Consider the following 22137-nt stretch of genomic DNA (forward strand, 5'->3'; position numbering starts at 1 on the left):
TAACCTCACCATCTCCCTTGAAATGTATAATGTGTTCCCTGGTGTCCAGAGGCTTAAAGTGTGAGAATTAAAAGCTCAACATTTTCTTTCCCAGGGAAGGAGGAAATAGTTTTAATTGAAATCCCAGGAGGAAATGAATGATAGTGTCAAACAAAAAAACCTCATCTTCTGTACCACTTGCATATACTCTACTGACTTACTTTCTAATCACAGGTGCATCCCCAGGAAGCCCAGAAATGTCTACAGCTCTCAAAATCATGAGCTCCAAGAAACCCAGCATCAGCCCAGAGATCAGGTCCACTGTGAGAATTTCTCCTTGGAAGACTCCAGAAACAACAGTTCCCATGGAGACCACTGTGGAACCAGTCACCCTTCAGTCCACAGCCCTAGGAAGTGGCAGCACCAGCCTCTCTCACCTGCCCACAGGAGCCACATCACCAACCAAGTCACCAGCAGAAAATATGGTGGCTACAGAAAGGGTCTCCCTCTCCCCATCCCCACCTGAGGCTTGGACCAATCTTTATTCTGGAACTCCAGGAGGGACCAGGCAGCCACTGGCCACAACGCTCTCTGTCTCCTTAGAGTCACCAGCTGCCAGAAGCACGACAAGGACTGGTCAGCAAAGCAGTCCAGAACTGATTTCGAAGACAACTGGAATGGAATCCTCTATGTGGCATGGCTCTACTGGAGGGGCCACAGTAGACACACATGTCTCTCTGAGCACATCTCCCAATATCCTTGAAGACCCTGTAACCAGCCCAAACTCTGTGAGCTCAGTCACAAATAAATCCAAACATAAAACCGAGACATGGGCCAGCACCACAGCCATTCCCTCCACGATCCTGAATCACAAGACAGTGGCAGCTGAAGAACAGACAAGTCGATCTGTGGATGAGGCTTTTTCATCAACTAGCTCATGGTCAGATCAGACATCTGGGAGTGACATCACCCTTGGTGCATCTCCTGATGTCACAAAGACATTATACATCACCTCCACAGCACAAACCACCTCACTAGCATCTCTGCCCTCTAGAGACCAAAGCATTACCAGTCTCACCAGTCCCTCAGGAGGAAAAAGAAGCTCTGCATCATCTGTCACATCCCCTGTGGAAGTGAGCATCGTGAATGTAACCACAGCTCCTACTCCAGGTATCTCCACCACCATCACCACCACGGGAACCAACTCAATCGTGACTACCACGCCCAGCCCCGAAGTGGGCGTGAGTACCATGGACAGCACCCCGGACACAGAGAGGCACACATCGTCTACAGAGCACCCTCCTACCTGGTCCTCCACAGCTGCATCAGATTCCTGGACTGTCACAGACATGGCTTCAAACTTGAAAGTCGCAAGTTCTCCTGGAACAATTTCTACAATGCATACAACTTCATTCTTAGCCTCAAGCACTGAATTGGACTCCATGTCTACTCCCCATGGCCTTATAACTGTCATTGGAACCAGCCTGGTCACTCCATCCTCTGATGCTTCAGCTGTAAAGACAGAGACCAGTACCAGTGAAAGAACATTGAGTCCTTCAGACACAACTGCATCTACTCCCATCTCAACTTTCTCTCATGTCCAGAGGATGAGCATCTCAGTTCCTGACATTTTAAGTACAAGTTGGACTCCCAGTAATACAGAAACAGAAGATGTGCCTGTTTCAATGGTTTCTACAGATCATGCTAGTACAAGGACTGACTCAAATATGCCGCTGTCTACTTTTCTGTTTGATTCTCGGTCCACTCTTGACTGGGACCCTGGGAGATCTGTGTCATCAGCCACAGCCACTGCCTCAGCTCCTCACGGGGCCACAACTCCTCAAGAACTCATTTTGGAGACCATCATCAGCTCAGCTACCTCGCAGCTGCCCTTCTCTATAGGGGACGTTACAAGTGTAGTCACACCAGCTGCAATGGTAAGGAGCTCTGGAGTTACTTTTTCAAGACCAGATCTGACAAGCAAAAAGGCAGAGCAGACTTCTACTCAACTTCCCACCACAATTTCTGCACATCCAGGGCAGGTGCCCAGATCAGCAGCAACAACTCTGGATGTGATCCCACACACAGCACAAACTCCAGATCCAACTCTTCAGAGACAAGGGCAGAGGGCTCTTACAACAGAGGCAAGAGCTACATCTGACTCCTGGAATGAGAAAGAAAAATCAACCTCAAGTGCACCTTGGATCACTGAGATGATGAATTCTGTCTCACAGGAGACCGTCAAGGAGGTTACCAGCTCCTCCAGTGTATTAAGGAGCCTGAACACACTGGACATAAGCTTGGAATCTGCGACGACTTCATCCCCAAGTTGGAAAAGCAGCCCGTATGAGAGAATTGCCCCTTCTGAGTCCACCACAGACAAAGAGGCAATTCACCCTTCTACAAACACAGTAGAGACAACAGCATGGGTCACAAGTTCCGAACATGCTTCTCACTCTACTGTCTCAGCTCACTCAGAGTCATCCAAACTCACATCTCCAGTGGTTACTGCCTCCACCAGGGACCAAGCAATAGTTTCTGCATCAGCAACCACAGGGCCAGAGTCTACAAGGACTGGAACAGAGCCTAATTCCTCCTTGACTACTGAACTGAGGGATTTCAGCCCTTACATGGACCCCAGCGCAACCACACAAACAAGTATTATCTCTTCCCCAGGCTCCACTGCGATCACCAAGGGGCCTAGAACAGAAATTACCTCCTCTAAGAGAATATCCAGCTCATTCCTTGCCCAGTCTGTGAGGTCATCAGACAGCCCCTCAGAAACCATCACCAGGCTGTCTAACTTCCCTGCCACGACAGAATCTGGAGGAATGACCCTCACTATGCAAACAAGTCCACCTGGTGCTACATCACTAAGTGCACCTACTTTGGATACATCAGCCACAGCCTCCTGGACAGGGACTCCACTGGCTATGACTCAGAGATTTACATACTCAGAGAAGACCACTCTCTTTAGCAAAGGTCCTGAGGATACATCACAATCAAGCCCTTCCTCTGTAGAAGAAACCAGCTCTTCCTCTTCCCTGGTACCTATCCATGCCACAACCTCACCTTCCAATATTTTGTTGACATCACAAGGACACAGTCCCTCCTCTCCTCCACCTGTGACCTCAGTTTTCTTGTCTGAGACCTCTGGCCTGGGGAAGACCACAGACATGTCGAGGATAAGCTTGGAACCTGGCACCAGTCTACCTCCCAATTTGAGCAGTACAGCAGGTGAGGTGTTATCGACTTATGAAGCTTCCAGAGATCCAAAGGCAATTCACCATTCTGCAAACACAGCAGTGACGACTATGGAGGCAACCAGTTCTGAACATTCTCCTGTCCCAGTCCATACAAAGCCATCCAAAGCCACATCTCCATTGGTTACCTCCCACATCATGGGGGACATCACTGCTTCCACATCAGTGTTTGGCTCCTCCGAGACCACAAAGATTGAGACAGTGTCCTCTGTGAACCCAGGACTTCAGGAGAGAAGCACATCCCATGTGGCCAGCTCTGCTACAGAGACAAGCACTGTCATTACCCATGTGTCTAGTGGTGATGCTACTACTCATGTCACCAAGACACAAGCCACTATCTCTAGCAGAACATCCATTCCAAGCCCTCATCACTTCAAAACTTCTACCAATGCATTTACAAATGTGAGCACCAACCCTTCTACCTCTCTGATAATGGCAGAATCTTCAGGAGTGACCATCACCACCCAGACAGGTCCTACTGGAGCTACAATACAGGGTCCATATCTCTTGGACACATCAAGCATGCCTTACTTGACAGAGACTCCATTGACTTTGACTCCAGATTTTATGCAATCACAAAAGACCACTCTCATGAGCAAAGGTCCCAAGGATGTGTCATGGACAAGCCCTCCCTCTGTGGCAGAAACCAGCTCTCCCTCTTCCCTGACACCTATCTTGGTCACAACCTCACCTCCTGCCACTTACACATTACGAGGGCGAAGTACATCCTCTCCTATTTCTGTGACTTCAGTTCTCACCTCTGGACCGGTGAAGACCACAGATACGTTGAACACAAGCATGAAACCTGTGACCAATTCACCTCCAAGTTTGAACAACACACCAAATGAGATGCTGGCCACTTTGGAAGCCACCACAGACATAGAGACAATTCATCCTTCCATAAACAAAGCAGTGACCAATATGGGGACCACCAGTTCAGCACATGAACTGCATTCCACTCTCCTAGTCAGCTCAGAACCATCCACAGCCACATCTCCAGTGGTTCCTGCCTCTGCTATGGGGGACGCTCTTGCTTCTACATCAACACCTCGTTCTGAGACCACAGACACTGAGGGAGAGCCAACATCCTCCCTGACTGCTGAACAGAAAGAGAACAGCACCCTTCAGGAGATGAACTCAACTACAGAGTCAAACATCATCCTCTCCAGTGTGTCTGTGGGGACTGCTGCTGAACCCTCCAAAGTGGAAGTCCCCTCTTTTGATGCAACATTCATACCAACTCCTGCTCAGTCAACAAAGTTCCCAGATATTTTCTCGGTATCTGGCAGTAGACTTTCAAACTCTCCTCCCATGACAATATCTACTCACATGACCACCACCCAGACAGGGTCTTCTGGAGCTACATCAAAGATTCCACTTGCCTTAGACACATCAACGTTGGAAACCTCAGCAGGGACTCCATCAGTGGTGACTGAGGGGTTTGCCCCCTCAAAAATAACCACTGCCATGAACAACGATGCCAAGGATGTGTCACAGACAAGCCCTCTCTTTGAGGAGGAAGCCAGCTCTCCCTTTTCTCAGGCACCTGTCCTTGTCACAAACTTACCTTCTCCTGTTTCTTTCACGTTGCAATGGCACGGTACCTCCTCTCCTGTTTCTGTGTCCTCAGTTCCTACTTCTTCACTGGTAAAGATCACAGGCAAGGTGGATACAAGCTTAGAAATGGTGACCAGTTCACCTCAAAGTATGAGCAACACTTTGGATGACATATTGGCCACTTCAGCAGCCACCACAGATATAGAGACAACACACCCTTCCATACACACAGCAGTGACCAATGTGGGGACCACTAGTTCAGCATTTGAATCACATTCTACTGTCTCAGATGACCCAGAGCCATCTAAAATCACATCTCCAAATCTCACCACTTCCACCATGGAAGACACCACAATTTCCAGATCAATACCTAGATCCTCTAAGACTACAAGAATTGAGACTGAGACAACTTCCTCCCTGACTCCTAAACTGAGGGAGACCAGCATCTCCCAGGAGATCACCTCATCCATGGAGACAAGCACTGTTCCTTACAAAGAGTTTACAAACATTAAGAGAGAGCCAACATACTTCTTGACTCCTAGACTGAGGGAGACCAGTACCTCTCAGGAGTCCAGCTTTTCCACAGACATGAGTTTTCTACTTTCCAAAGTCCCCACTGGCACTATTACTGAGGTCTCCAGTACAGAGGTCATCTCTTCTAGCAAAATTTCCACCCCAGACCATGATAAGTCTACAATGCCACCTGACACTTTCACAGGAGAGAGCTCCAGGGTCTTCACCTCCTCTATTAAGACAAAATCTGCAGAGATGACCATCACCACCCCAGCAAGTCCTCCTGAGTCTGCATCACATGGTACCCTTCCCTTGGACACATTAACCACACTTTCCCAAGGAGGGACTCATTCAAGTGTGACTCAGGGATTCCCACACTCAGAGGTGACCACTCTCATGAGCATGGGTCTTGAGAATGTGTCATGGATGACAACTCCCCCTATGGAAAAAACCAGCTTTGCGTCTTCCCCGATGTCTTCACCTGCCATGATATCCCCTTCTCCTGTTTCCTCCACATCACCAGAGAGCATCCCCTCCTCTCCTCTTCCTGTAACTGCACTTCCTACTTCTGTTCTGGTGATAACCACAAGTGGGTTGGGCACTACAAGCCCAGAATCTGTAACCAGTTCACCTCCAAATTTGAGCAGCAGCACTCATGAGAGGCTGACCACTTACAAAGACACTGCACACACAGAAGCCGCCACACATCCTTCCACAAACACCGCAGTGACCAATGTAGGGACTTCCGGGTCTGGACATGAATCACAATCCTCTACCTTAGTTGACTCAGAGACATCGAAAGCCACACCTCTGATGAGTACTATTTCCACCATGGGGGACACTAGTGTTTCCATATCGACTCCTGATATCTCTCAAACTAGTCAAATTCAAACAGAGTCATTGGCATCCCTGACCCCTAGACCGAGGGAGAGCAGCACGTCTGAGAAGATCAGCTCAGTGACAGAGACAAATAGTGCCATTTCTTATGTGCCCGCGGGTGCTACTGCTCAGGTCTCCAGGACAGAAGTCATCTCCTCTAGCAGAACATCCATCTCAGACCTTGATCAGTCCACAATGACACCCAGCATCTCCACAGGAATGATCCCCAGGCTCTTCACCTCCCCTATCATGACAAAATCTGCAGAAATGACCATCACCACTCAACCAACTACTCCTAGGGCTACATCACATGGTACTATTCCCTTGGACACATCAACCACACTCTTCCAGGGAGGGACTCATTCAACTGTGTCTCAGGGATTCCCACACTCAGAGATAACCACTCTTAGGAGCAGAACTCCTGAAGATGTGTCATGGATGACAACTCCCTCTGTAGAAGAAACCAGCTCTGAGTCTTCCTTGATGTCTTCACCTGCCATGACATCCCCTTCTCCTGTTTCCTCCACATTATCAGAGAGCATCCCCTCCTCTCCTCTTCCTGTGACTGCACTTCTTACTTCTGTTCTGGTGACAGCCACAGATGTGTTGGACATGACAAGCCCAGAGCCTGTAACCAGTTCACCTCCAAGTTTGAGCAGCCCCACACATGAGAGACCAGCCACTTACAAAGACACTGCACATACGGAAACCATGCATCCTTCCACAAACACAGCAGTGACCAATGTAGGGACCTCTGGGTCTGGACATGAATCACAATTCTCTGTCCTAGCTGACTCAGAGACATCAAAAACCACATCTCCAATGAGTACCACCTCCACCCTGGGGAACACAAGTGTTTCCACATCAACTCCTAATATCTCTCAGACTAGCCAAATTCAAACAGAGCCAACAGCATCCCTGAGCCCTAGACTGAGGGAGAGCAGCACATCTGAGGAGATCAGCTCAACGACAGGGACAAATACCGCCTTTTCTTATGTACCCACGGGTGCTATTACTCAGAGCTCCAGAATAGAAATCTCCTCTAGAAGAACATCCATCTCAGACCTTGATCGGTCCACAGTAGCACCTGACATCTCCACAGGAGTGATAACCAGGCTTTTCACCTCCCCCACCATGACAAAATCTGCAGAAATGAGCATCACCACTCAAACAACTACTCCTGGGGCTACATCACAGGATACCCTTCCCTTGGACACATCAACCACACTCTTCCAGCGAGGGACTTATTCAACTGTGTCTCAGGGATTCCCACACTCAGAGATAACCACTCTTAGGAGCAGAACTCCTAGAGATGTTTCATGGATGACAACTCCCTCTGTAGAAGAAACCAGCTCTGAGTCCTCCTTGATGTCTTCACCTGCCATGACATCCCCTTCTCCTGTTTCCTCCACATTATCAGAGAGCATCCCCTCCTCTCCTCTTCCTGTGACTGCACTTCTTACTTCTGTTCTGGTGACAGCCACAGATGTGTTGGACATGACAAGCCCAGAGCCTGTAACCAGTTCACCTCCAAATTTAAGTAGCACCACACATGAGAGACTGATCACTTACAAAGACACTGCACACACAGAAGTCATGCATCCTTCCACAAACACCGCAGTGGCCAACGTGGGAACCTCCATTTCTGGACATGAATCACAACCTTCTGTCCTAGCTGACTCAAACACATCCAAAGCCACATCTCCAATGGGTACCACCGTGAAGGTTTCTGCATCAACTCCTACCTTCTTTGAGACTAGAATTCAGACTGAATCAGCATCCTCTTTGACTCCTGGATTAAAGGACACCAGCACGTCTGAGGAGATCAACACTGTGACAGAGACAAGCACTGTCCTTTCAGAAATGCCCCCTGCTACTACTACTGAGGTCTCCAGGACAGAAGTTATCACCTCTAGCAGAACATCCATCTCAGGGCCTGATCATTCCAAAATGTCACCCTACATCTCCACAGAAACCATCACCAGGCTCTCCACTTCTCCTGTTGTAACAGGATCCACAGAAATGACCATCACCAACCAAACGGGTCCTATAGGGACTACCTCACTGGCTACCCTTACCCTGGACACATCAAGCACAGCTTCCTGGGAAGGGACGCGCCCACCTGTGACTCAGAGATTTCCACACTCAGAGGATACCACTACTAGGAGCAGAGGTACTAAAGATGTGTCATGGCGAAGCTCTCCCTCTGTGGAAGAAACCAGTTCTTCTTCTTCCCTGGTGCCTTTAACTGCAATAACCTCGCATTCACCTCTTTTTTCCACATTATCAGGAAGTAGCCCCGCTTCTCCTCTCCCTGTGACTTCCCTTCTCACCTCTGGCAGGAGGAAGACCACGGACATGTTGGACGCACTCTCAGAGCCTGTGACCAGCTCCTTACCAAATGCAAGTAGCTTCTCAGGTGAGATGCCCACTTCTGAAGCCTCCACAAATACAGAGACAATTCACTTTTCAGAGAACACAGCAGAAACCAATATGAGGACCACCAATTCTATGCATGAACTACATTCCTCTGTCTCAATCCACTCCCAGCCATCCAGACACACACCTCCAAATGTTACTGGGTCTATGATGAAGGACGCTATTGTTTCCACATCAACACTTGGTTCTACTGAGACTATAAATATTGACAGAGAGTCAACATACCCCCTGACTTCTGAACTGACAGAGAATGGCACCGCCCTGGTGATGAACTCAACTACAGAGTCAAACATTGTTTTCTCCAGTGTGTCCATGGGTGCTGCTACTGAGGTCTCCAGGGCAGAAATCCCCTACTATAATCCTACATTCATGCCACCTTCTGCTCAGTCAACAAAGTCCCCAGACATTTCACCTGAAGCCAGCAGCAGACATTCTAACTCGCCTCCCTTGACAATATCTACACACAAGACCATCACCACACAAACAGATCCTCCTGGGGTGACATCTCTTGGCCAACTGACCTTGGACATATCAACCATAGCCAATCCAGCAGGAACCCCATCAGCCAGAACTCAGGATTTTGTAGACTCAGAAATAACCACAGTCATGAACAGTGATCTCAGTGATGTGTCGAAGACAAGCCCTTTCTCTGTAGAAGAAGCCAACTCTCTCTCTTCTCAGACACCTCTCCTTGTGACAACCTCACCTTCTCCTGTAACTTCCACATTGCGAGTGCACAGTACCTCCTCTCTTGCTTCTGTGACCTCAGTACTCACCCCTGCACTAGTGAAGATAACAGACATGGACGCAAGCTTAGAACCTGTGACTCGTTCATCTCAAAGTTTAAGCAACACCTCGGCCACTTCAGAAGCCAGCACAGATACACACACAATACATCCTTCTATAAACACAGCAGTGACCAATGTGGGGACCATCAGTTCACCACACGAATTCTATTTTACTGTCTCACCTGACTCAGAGCCATATAAAACCACATCTCCAGTAGTTATCACTTCCACCATGGGGGACTCAATAGTTTCCATATCAATGCCCAGATCCTCAGAGATGACAAAGATTGAGTCTGAGACAACTTCCTCCCTGACCTTTGGACTGAGGGAGATCAGCACCTCCCAGAAAATCGGCTCATCCTCAGACACAAGCACTGTCTTTGACAAAGCACTCTCTGCTGCTACTACTGAGGTCTCCAGAACAGAACTCGCTTCCTCTAGCAGGACATCCATCCGAGGCACTGAAAAGCCCACAGTGTCACCAGATACCTCCACAGGATCTGTCACCATGTTCTCTACCTTTGCTGGCATGACAAAATCTGAAGAAATGACCATCGCCACTCAGACAGGTCCTCATAGGGCTACCTCACAGGGTACCCTTACCTGGGACACGTCAATCACAACCTCACAGGCAGAGACCCACTCAGCTATGACTCATGGATTTTCACAATTAGATGTATCCACTCTTATAAGTAGAGTTCCTGAGGATGTATCAGGGACAAGCCCACCCTCTGTGGAAAAAACCAGTTCTCCCTCTTCCCTTCTGTCTTTACCAGCAATAACCTCACTGCTCCCTGTACCTACTACATTAGTAGAAGGTAGGCCCTATTCTTCTGTTCATCTGACTTCACTCCCCACTTCTGGCCCGGTGAAGACCACAGATATGCTGGCATCTGTGACCAGTTTACCTCCAAATTTGGGCAGCCCCTCACAAAAGATACTGACTACTTCTGAAGACATTAAAGATACAGAGAAAATGTATCTTTCCACAAACATAGCAGTAACCGATATGGGGACCACCACTTCTGAAAAGGAATCTTATTCGTCTGTCCCAGCCTACTCAGAACCACCCAAAGTCACCTCTCCAATGGTTACCTCTTTCACCACAAGGGACACCATTGTTTCCACATCCATACCTGGCTCCTCTGAGATTACAAGGATTGAGATGGAATCAACATCCTCCCTGGCTCATGAGCTGAAGGAAACCAGCACCTCCCAGGAGCCCATCGTATCCACAGAGAAAAGTGCTGTCCTTCACAAGGTGACCACTGGTGCTACTCCTGAGACCTCTAGGACAGAAGTTGCCTCTTCTAGAAAAACATCCGTTCCGGGCCCTGATCATTCCACAAAGTCACCAGACATCTCCACTGAAGTGATCCCCAGGCTGCCTATTTCCTCTGGCATTACAGAATCTGCAAATGTGACCATCATCACTCAAACAGGCCCTCCTCTTGGATCTACATCACAGGGTACATTTACCTTGGACACACCAACTACATCCTCCAGGGCAGGAACACACTCGATGGTGACTCAGGAATTTCCACACTCAGAAATGACCACTCTCATGAACAAGGACCCTGAGATTCTATCACAGACAATCCCTCATTCTATAGAGAAAACCAGCTTCTCCTCTTCCCTGATGCCTTCACCAGCCATGACCCCACCTTCTCCCAGTTCCTCAACATTACCAAAGACCATTCACACCACTCCTTCTCCTATGATCTCACTGCTCACCTCTAGTCTAGTGATGACCACAGACATGTTAGGCACAAGCCCAGAAGCTACAACCAGTTCACCTCCAAATTTGAGCAGTACCTCACATGAGATACTGATGACAGACGAAGACACCACAGCTAGAGAAGCCATGCATCCTTTCACAAGCACAGCAGTGACTAATGTGGAAACCACCAGCTCTGGACATGGGTTACAATCCTCTGTCCTAGCTGACTCAGAAAGAACCAAGGCTACAGCCCCAATGGATACCACCTCCACCATGGGGCATACAACTGTTTCCACATCAATGTCTGTTTCCTCTGAGACTACAAAAATTAAGAACGAGTCAACATATTCCTTGACTCCTGGACTGAGGGAGACCAGCATCTCCCAAAATGCCAGCTTTTCCACTGACACAAGTATTGTTCTTTCAGAAGTCCCCACTGGTACTGCTGCTGAGGTCTCCAGGACAGAAGTCACCTCCTCTGGTAGAACATCCATCCCTGGCCCTTCTCAGTCCACAATGTTGCCAGAAATATCCACCAGAACAATGACAAGGCTCTTTGCCTCGCCTACCATGACAGAATCAGCAGAAATGACCATCCCCACCCAAACAGGTCCTTCTGGGTCTACATCACAGGATGCCCTTTCCCTGGACACATCCACCACAAAGTCCCAGGCAAAGACTCATTCAACTTTGACTCAGAGATTTCCACACCCAGAGCAGACCACTCTCATGAGCAGAGGTCCTGGAGATATGTCATGGCAAAGCTCTCTCTCTGTGGAAAAACCCAGCTCTCTCCCTTCCCTGCTGTCTTTACCTGCCACAATCTCACCTCCTCCCGTTTCCTCCACATTACCAGTGAGTATCTCCTCCTCTCCTCTTCCTTTGACTTCACTTCTCACCTCTGGCCCGGTGACGACCACAGACATGTTACGCACAAGCCCAGAACTTGTAACAAGTTCACCTCCAAAGCTGAGCCACACTTCAGGTGAGAGACTGACCACTGGCAAGGACACCACAGATACAGAAGCTGTGCATCCTTTCACAAACACAGCCATGTCCAATGTGGAGACCTCCAGCTCTGGACATGAATCCCCTTCCTCTACCTTAGCTGACTCAGAGACATCCAAAACCACATCACCAATGTTTATTACCTCCACACAGGAGGACACAACTGTTGTTATATCAACCCCTCACTTCTTGGAGACTAGCAGAATTCAGAAAGAGTCCATTTCCTCCCTGACCCCTAAATTGAGGGAGACCAGCAGTTCTGTGGAGACAAGCTCAGCCACGGAGACAAGTGCTATCCTTTCTGAAGTGCCCACTGGTGCTACTACTGAGGTCTCCAGGACAGAAGTCACCTCCTCTAGCAGAACATCCATCTCTGGTCCTGCTGAGTCCACAATGTTGCCAGAAATATCCACCACAAGAACAGTCATTAAGTTCCCTACCTCCCCCATCATGGAAGAATCATCAGAAATGACCATCAAGACCCAAACAAGTCCTCCTCGATCTACACCAGGGAGTACCCTTACATTAGACACATCAACCACACCCTCCTTGGTAATAACCCACTCAACTATGACTCAGAGATTGCCACACTCAGAGATAACCACTCTTGTGAGTAGAGGTTCTGTGGAAGAAACCAACCCTCCATCTTCCCAACTATCTTTACCTGCCATGATCTCACCTTCTTCTGTTTCTTCCACATTACCAGCAAGTAGCCACTCCTCTTCTGCTTCTGTGACTTCGCTTCTCATGCCAGGCCAAGTGAAGACTACAGAGGTATTGGACACAAGCGCAGAACCTGAAACCAGTTCACCTCCAAGTTTGAGCAGCACCTCAGTTGAAATACTGGCCACCTCTGAAGTCACCACAGATACAGAGAAAATTCATCCTTTCTCAAACACAGCAGTAACCAAAGTGGGAACTTCCAGTTCTGGACATGAATCCCCTTCCTCTGTCCTACCTGACTCAGAGATAACCAAAGCCACATCGCCAATGGGTACCATCTCCATCATGGAGAATACAAGTGTTTCCATATTAACTCCTGCCTTATCTGACACTAGGAAAATTCAGACAGAGCCAGCTTCCTCACTGACCACCAGATTGAGGGAGACCAGCACCTCTGAAGAGACCAGCTCAGCCACAGAGGCAAGCACTGTTCCTTCTGAAGTGTCCACTGGTGCTACTACTGAGGTCTCCAGGACAGAAGCCATCTCCTTTAGCAGAACATCCATCTCAGGCCCTGAGCAGTCCACAATGTCACAAAACATCTCCACAGAAACCATCACCAGGATTTCTGCCTCCTCTGTCATGACAGAATCTGCCAAAATGACCATCACAACCCAAACAGGTCCTCCGGGATCTACACCAGAAAGTACCCTTAATTCGGACACAGCAACCACATCCTCTTGGGAAGAAACCCACTCTACAGTAACTCAGGGATTTCCACACCCAGAGATGACCACTTCCATGGGCAGAGGTCCTGGAGGTGTGTCATGGCCTAGCCCTCCCGTTGTGAAAGAAACCAGCCCTCCATCTTCCCCACTGTCTTTACCTGCCGTGACCTCACCTCATCCTGTTTCCACCACATTCCCAGCACATATCCTCCACTCTCCCCTTCCTGTGACTTCGCTTCTCACCTCTGGCCCGGTGATGACCACAGATAACTTGGGTATAAGCACAGAACCTGGAACCAGTTCATCTTCAAGTTTGAGCAGCACCTCCCGTGAGAGACTGACCACTAACAAAGACACTGCACATACAGAAGCTGTGCATCCTTCCACAAACACAGGAGGGACCAATGTGGTGACCACCAGCTCTGGATATAAATCACAATCCTCTGTCCTAGCTGACTCAGAGACATCCAAAGCCTCATCTCCAACGGGTACCACCTCCACCATGGGGGATACAAGTGTTCTCACATCAACTCCTGCCATCCTTGAGACTAGAAGGATTCAGACAGAGCCAACTTCCTCCCCAACCCCTGGATTGAGGGAGTCCAGTGGCTCTGAAGGGACCAGCTCAGGCACCAAGATGAGCATCATCCTTTCTAAAGTGTCCACTGGTGCTACTACTGAGATCTCCAAGGAAGACATCACCTCCATCCCAGGTCCCGCTCCATCCACAATATCACCAGACATCTCCACAGGAACCATCAGTTGGTTATCTACATCCCCTGTCATGACAGAATCAACAGAAATAACCATGAACACCCACACAAGTCCTTTAAGGGCCACAACACAAGGCACCAGTACTTTGGACACTTCAAGCATAACCTCTTTGACAATGACACACTCAACTCTATCTCAAGGATTTTCACACTCACAGATGAGCACTCTTATGAAGAGGGGTCCTGAGGATGTATCATGGATGAGCCCTCCCCTTCTGGAAAAAACTAGCTCTTCCTCTTCTCTGATGTCTTCACCAACCACAACTTCACCTTCTCCTGTTTCCTCCACATTAACAGGCAGCATCTCTTCCTCTCCTCTTCCTGTGACATCACTCCTCACATCTGGCCTGGCAAAAACTACAGATACGTTGCACAAAAGCTCGGAATCTGTAACCAACTCACCTGCAAATTTGAGCAGCACCTCAGTTGAAATACTGGCCACCTCTGAAGTCACTACAGATACGGAGAAAATTCATCCTTCTTCAAACAGAGCAGTGACCGATGTGGGTACCTCCAGTTCTGGACATGAATCTCCTTCCTCTGTCCTAGCTGACTCAAAGACATTCAACGTCACATCTCCAATGGTTATTACCTCCACCATGGAGGATACAAGTGTCTCCACATCAACTCTTGGCTTTTTTCAGACTAGCAAAATTCGGACAGAACCAACATCCTCCCTGACCCTTGGAGTGAGAAAGACCAGCAGCCCTGGGGGGACCAGCTTAGCCACAGAGATGAGCACTGTCCTTTCTGGAGTGCCTGCTGATGCCACTGCTGAAGTCTCCAGGACAGAAGTCACCTCCTCTGGCAGAACATCCGTCTCAGGCCTTGCTCAGCTCACAGTGTCACCAGAGACCTCCACAGAAACCATCACCAGACTCCCTACTTCTCTTCCTGTGACTTCTTTTCTCACCCCTGGCCTGGTGATAACCACAGACAGGATGGGCATAAGCAGAGAACCTGAAACCAGCTCCACTTCAAATTTGAGCAGCACCTCCCATGAGAGACTGACCACTTTGGAAGACACTGTAGATACAGAAGCCATGCATCCTTCCACATACACAGCAGTGACCAACATAGGGACCTCCAGTTCTGGACATGAATCACAATCTTCTGTCCTAGCTGACTCAGAGACACCCAAAGCCACATCTCCAATGGGTACCATCTACACCATGGGGGAAACTAGTGTTTCCATATCCACTTCTGACTTCTTTGAGACCAGCAGAATTCAGATAGAACCAACATCCTCCCTGACTTCTGGATTGAGGGAGACCAGCAGCTCTGAGAGGATCAGCTCAGCCACAGAGAGAAGCACTGTCTTTTCTGAAGTGCCCAGTGGTGCTACCACTGAGGTCTCCAGGACAGAAGTGATCTCCTCTAGGGGGACATCCATGTCAGGGCCTGATCAGTCCACCATGTCTCCAGACATCTCCACTGAAGCGATCACCAGGCTTTCTACCTCCCCCATTATGACAGAATCAGCAGAAAGTGCCATCACTATTCAGACAGGTTCTCCTGGGGCTACATCACAGGGTACCCTCACCTTGGACACCTCAACAACAACCTTTTGGTCAGGGACCCACTCAACTGCATCTCCAGAATTTTCACACTCAGAGATGGCCACTCTTATGAGTAGAACTCCTGGAGATGTGTCATGGCCAAGCCTTCCCTCTGTGGAAGAAGCCAGCTCTGTTTCTTTTCCACTGTCTTCACCTGCCATGACCTCGCCTTCTTTTCCCTCTACATTACCAGAGAGCATCCCCTCCTCTCCTCATCCTATGACTGTACTTCTCACCCCTGGCCCAGTGAAGACCACAGACATGTTGGGCACAAGCTCAGAACCTGAAACCAGTCCACCTCCAAATTTGAGCAGCACCTCAGATGAAATATTAGACACCTCTGAAGTCACCAAAGATACAGAGAAAATTCATCCCTCCTCAAACACACCAGTGGTCAATGTACGGACCTTGGTTTATAAACATCTTTCCCCTTCCTCTGTTTTGGCTGACTTAGTGACAACAAAAGCCACATCTCCAATGGCTACCACCTCCACTCTGGGGAATACAAGTGTTTCCACATCAACTCTTGCCTTCCCAGAAACTATGATGACAAAGCCAACTTCCTCCCTGACTTCTGAATTAAGGGAGATCAGTACCTCTCAAGAGATCAGCTCAACAACAGAAAGAAGTGCTTCTCTTTCTGGAATGCCCACTGGTGCTACTACTGAGGTCTCCAGAACAGAAGCCATCTCCTCAAGCAGAACATCCATCCCAGGTCCTGCTCAATCCACAATGTCACCAGACATCTCCACGGAAACCATCACTAGAATTTCTACTCCCCTCACCACGATAGAATCAGCAGAAATGACCATCACCCCCAAAACAGGTCATTCTGGGGCATCCTCACAAGGTACCTTTACCTTGGACACATCAAGCAGAGCCTCCTGGCCAGGAACTCACTCAGTTGCAACTCACAGATCTCCACAATCAGTGATGACCACTCCTATGAGCAGAGGTCCTGAGGATGTGTCAGGGCCAAGCCTCCCATCAGTGGAAAAAACTAGCCCCCCATCTTCCCTGGTGTCTTTATCTGCAGTAACCTCACCTTCGCTGCTTTATTCCACAACATCTGGGAGTAGCCACTCCTCTCCTCTCCGGGTGACTTCTCTTTTCACCCCTGTCGTGATGAAGACTGCCGACATGTTGGACACAAGCTTGGAACCTGTGACCACTTCACCTCCCACTATGAATATCACCTCAGATGAGAGTCTGGCCACTTCTAAAGCCACTATGGACACAGAGGCAATTCACGTTTCTGAAAACACAGCTGTGACCCAGGTGGGCACCACCAGAGCTAGACAAGAATTCTATTCCTCTTACCCAGGCTTCCCAGAGCCATCCAAAATGACATCTCCAATGGTCACCTCTTCCACGATAAAAGACATTGTTTCTACAACCACACCTGCTTCCTCTGAGATAACAGGAACTGAGATGGAGTCAACATCCACCCTGACCCCCACACCAAGGGAGACCAGGATCTCCCAGGAGATCCACTCAGCCACAGAGCCAAGCACTGTTCCTTACAAGGCACTCACTAGTGCCACGATTGAGTACTCCCGGACACAAGTCACGTCCTCTAGCAGAAGACCTAGCCCTGATCAGTCCACAATGTCACCAGACATCTCCACTGAAGTGATCACCAGGCTCTCTACCTCCCCCATCAAGACAGAATCTAAAGAAATGACCACTACCTCCCAAACGGGTTCTCCTGGGGCTACATCACAGGGTACGCTTACCTTGGACACCTCAACAACAACTTTTATGTCAGGGACCCACTCAACTGCATCTCAAGGATTTTCACACTCAGAGATGACCACTCTTATGAGTAGAACTCCTGGAGATGTGCCATGGCCAAGCCATCCCTCTGTGGAAGAAACCAGCTCTGCCTCTTCTTTGCTGTCTTCACCTGCTATGACCTCACTTTCTCCTGTTTCTTCCACATTACCGGACAGCATCCACTCCTCTTCTCTTCCTGTGACATCACTTCTCACCTCGGGCCTGGTGAAGACCACAGAGCTGTTGGGCACAAGCTCAGAACCTGAAACCAGTTCACCCCCAAATCTGAGCAGCACCTCAGCTGAAATACTGGCCACCACTGAAGTCACCACAGATACAGAGAAACTGAAGGTGACCAATGTGGTAACCTCAGGTTATACACATGAATCTCCTTCCTCTGCCTTAGCTGATTCAGTGACAACAAAAGTCACATCTTCAGTAGGTATCACCTACCCTACAGGAGATACAAATGTTCTCACATCAACTCCTGCCTTCTCTGACACCAGCATTCAGACAAAGCCAACGCTTTCACTGACTCCTGGGTTGATGGAGACCAGCGCCTCTGAAGAGACCACCTCTGCCACAGAAACAAACACTGTCCTTTCTAGTGTGCCCACTGGTGCTACTCCTGAGGTCTCCAGGACAGAAGCCATCTCCTCTAGCAGAACATCCATCCCAGGCCCGGCTCAATCCACAGTGTCACCAGACACCTCCACGGAAACCATCACTAGAATTTCTACTCCTCTCACCAGGAAAGAATCAACAGAAATGGCCATCACCCCCAAAACAGGTCATTCTGGGGCTACCTCACAGGGTACCTTTACCTTGGGCACATCAAGCATAGCCTCCTGGCCAGGAACTCACTTAGCTGCAACTCAGAGATTTCCACAGTCAGTGGTGACAACTCCTATGAGCAGAGGTCCTGAGGATGTGTCATGGCCAAGCCTCCCATCTGTGGAAAAAAACAGCTCTCCATCTTCCCTGGTGTCTTTATCTGCAGTAACCTCACCTTCGCCGCTTTATTCCACACCATCTGGGAGTAGCCACTCCTCTCCTGTCCCTGCCACTTTGCTTTTCACCTCTGTCATGATGAAGACCACAGACATGTTGGATGAAAGCTTAGAACCTGAGACCACTTCACCTCCCAGTTTGAATATCACCTCAGATGGGAGTCTGGCCACTTCTAAAGCCACTATGGAGACAGAGGCAATTCAGGTTTTTGAAAACACAGCAGCGTCCCATATGGAAACCACCAGTGCTAGAGAGGAACTCTATTCCTCCTCCCCAGGCTTCTCAGAGCCAACCAAAGTGACATCTCCAATGGCCACCTCTTCCTCTATAAGAGACAACATTGTTTCCACAACAATGCCTGTCTCCTCTGGCCTTACAAGGATTGAGATAGAGTCAATGTCATCTCTGACCCCTGGACTGAGGGAGACCAGAACTTCCCAGGACATCATCTCATCCACAGAGACAAGCACTGTCCTTTACAAGATGCCCTCTGGTGCCACTCCTGAGGTCTCCAGGACAGAAGTTATGTCCTCTAGCAGAACATCCATTCCTGGCCCTGCTCAGTCCACAATGTCACCAGACATCTCCGATGAAGTTGTCACCAGGCTCTCTACCTCCCCCATCATGACAGAATCTGCAGAAATAACCATCACCACCCAAACAAGTTCTTCTCTGGCTACATCCCAGGTTACCCTTCCCTTGGGCACCTCAACGACCTTTTTGTCAGGGACCCACTCAACTGTGTCTCAAGGACTTTCACACTCAGAGATGACCAATCTTATGAGCAGGGGTCCTGAAAATCTGTCATGGACGAGCCCTCGCTTTGTGGAAACAACTAGATCTTCCTCTTCTCTGACATCATTACCTCTCGCGACCTCACTTTCTCCTGTGTCCTCCACATTACTAGAGAGTAGCCCCTCCTCTCCTCTTCCTGTGACTTCACTTATCCTCCCAGGCCTGGTGAAGACTACGGAAGTGTTGGACACAAGCTCAGAGCCTAAAACCAGTTCATCTCCAAATCTGAGCAGCACCTCAGTTGAAATACCGGCCGCCTCTGAAATCATCACAGATACAGAGAAAATTCATTCTACCTCAAACACAGCGGTGACCAAAGTGGGGACCTCCAGTTCTGTTCATGAATCTCATTCCTCTGTCCTAGCTGACTCAGAAACAACGATGACCACACCTTCAATGGGTATCACCTCCCCTGTGGAGGACACCACTGTTTTCACATCAATTCCTGCCTTCTCTGAGACTAGGAGGATTCCAACAGAGCCCACATTCTCACGGACTCCTGGATTCAGGGAGACTAGCACCTCTGAAGAGACCAGTTCAATCACAGAAACAAGTGCGGTCCTTTTTGGAGTGCCCACTAGTGCTACTACTGAGGTCTCCGTGACAGAAATCATGTCCTCTAACAGAACACATATCCCTGACCCTGATCAGTCCACAATATCTCCAGACATCATCACTGAAGTGATCACCAGGCTCTCTTCCTCATCCATGATGTCAGAATCAACAGAAATGACCATCACCACCCAAACAAGTTCTCCTGGGGCTACAACACAGAGTACCCTTACCTTGGCCCCAACAATAGCACCCTTGGCAAAGACCCATTCAACTGTTCCTCCAAGATTTTTACACTCAGAGATGACAACTCTTATGAGTAGGAGTCCTGAAAAGCCATCATGGAAGAGCTCTCCCTTTGTGGAAAAAACTAGCTCTTCCTCTTCTCTGTTGTCCTTACCTGTCACGACGTCAGCATCTGTTTCTTCCACATTACTACAGAGTATCCCTTCCTCCTCTTTTCCTGTGACTTCACTCCTCACCCCAGGCATGGTGAAGACTACAGACATAAGCACAGAACCTGGAACCAGTTTATCTCCAAATCTGAGCAGCACCTCAGTTGAAATACTGGCTGCCTCTGAAGTCACCACAGATACAGAGAAAATTCATCCTTCTTCAAGCATGGCAGTGACCAATGTGGGAACCACCAGTTCTGGACATGAACTGTATTCCTCTGTTTCAATCCACTCGGAGCCATCCAAGGCTACATACCCAATGGGTACTTCCTCTTCCATGGCCGAAACCACTATTTCCACATCAATGCCTGCCAATATTGAGACCACAAGATCTGAGGCAGAGCCATTTTCTCATTTGACTTCTGCATTTAGGAAGACTAACATGTCCCTGGACACCAGCTCAGTCACACCAACAAATACACCTTCTTCTCCTGGGTCTACTCATCTTTTACAGAGTTCCAAGACTGATTTCACCTCTTCTGTGAAAACATCATCCCCAGACCGGCCTCCAGCCTCACAGTATACTGAAATTCCAGAGGACACAATCACCCCCTTTAATGCTTCTCCATCTATTATGGAGTCCACTGGAGTAACCTCCTTTCCAGAATCCAAGTTTACTATGTCTGTAACAGAAAGTACTCATCATCTGAGTACAGATTTGTTGCCTTCAGCTGAGACCATTTCCACTGGCACAGTGATGCCTTCTCTATCAGAGGCTGTGACTTCATTTGCCACCACTGGAGTTCCACGAGTCATCTCGGGTTCAGGTAGTCCATTCTCTAGGACAGAGTCAGGCCCTGGGGATGCTACTCTATCCACCATTGCAGAGAGCCTGCCTTCATCCACTCCTGTGCCATTCTCCTCTTCAACCTTCACTACCACTGATTCTTCAACCATCCCAGCCCTCCATGGGATAACTTCCTCTTCAGCTACTCCACATAGAGTGGACACCAGTCTTGGGACAGAGAGCAGCACTACTGAAGGACATTTCGTTATGGTCAGTACTTTGGACACTTCGAGCCAACCAGCCAGGACATCTTCATCACCTATTTTGGATACCAGAATGACAGAGAGCATTGAGCTGGGAACAGTGACAAGTGCTTATCAAGTTCCTTCACTCTCAACACGGTTGACAAGTAAGCACCCACAGCCCCTATAATCCCATTATTGGGAGCTCATAGGAAATGACCCCTTCCTAAGAAGCAAAAAAATAGTTAACTAGTTTATTCCTGTACCAGAAATTCTTTTAGCAAACATGTGTCTATCTAATTTCACTTCTAGGCACTGGGTTAGGAACTGGAGGAACAAAAATAAGCAAATAATTGAATCATTACAGTATCATGATAGGTGTTCTAATATTACTGCTGGTAATGATAATGACAATAAGAATAATGACAACAGAAAATATTTATAACAGTACTTATTCTGTTTCAAGTGCAGTTTTATTAAGCTATTGGATCCTCAATTGTAACACTTATTGAAGTAGAGAGTATTATAAGCGTATTTTGAAGATGAAGACATTTAGGCACAGGGAGATTAAGTAACTTTAAGGTCATATAGCGAGAAGGTGACAGAACTGGGATAAGAACTCTGATTGTGTGTCACTAGGAACTCATGCCCCTAACTGTTGGGCTAAACAGGAGTGGTCAGAGAGGTAACAGAAAAAGCAAGAAGTTCTG

General features: G+C 48.5%; 1 protein-coding gene across 1 annotated transcript in view; it reads left to right on the forward strand.

Annotated features, from left to right (window-relative positions):
* Nucleotides 1–22137, forward strand: part of LOC103233851 (mucin-16) — a 140880-nt gene that overhangs the window by 14690 nt on the left and 104053 nt on the right. The window contains 2 exon segments of the mRNA XM_073016992.1: nt 214–5296; nt 5393–21594. Of these exon segments, the coding sequence (XP_072873093.1) occupies nt 214–5296; nt 5393–21594 (21285 nt within the window).

Source organism: Chlorocebus sabaeus, chromosome 6 (assembly GCF_047675955.1).
Source record: "Chlorocebus sabaeus isolate Y175 chromosome 6, mChlSab1.0.hap1, whole genome shotgun sequence".
NCBI lineage: Eukaryota > Metazoa > Chordata > Mammalia > Primates > Cercopithecidae > Chlorocebus > Chlorocebus sabaeus.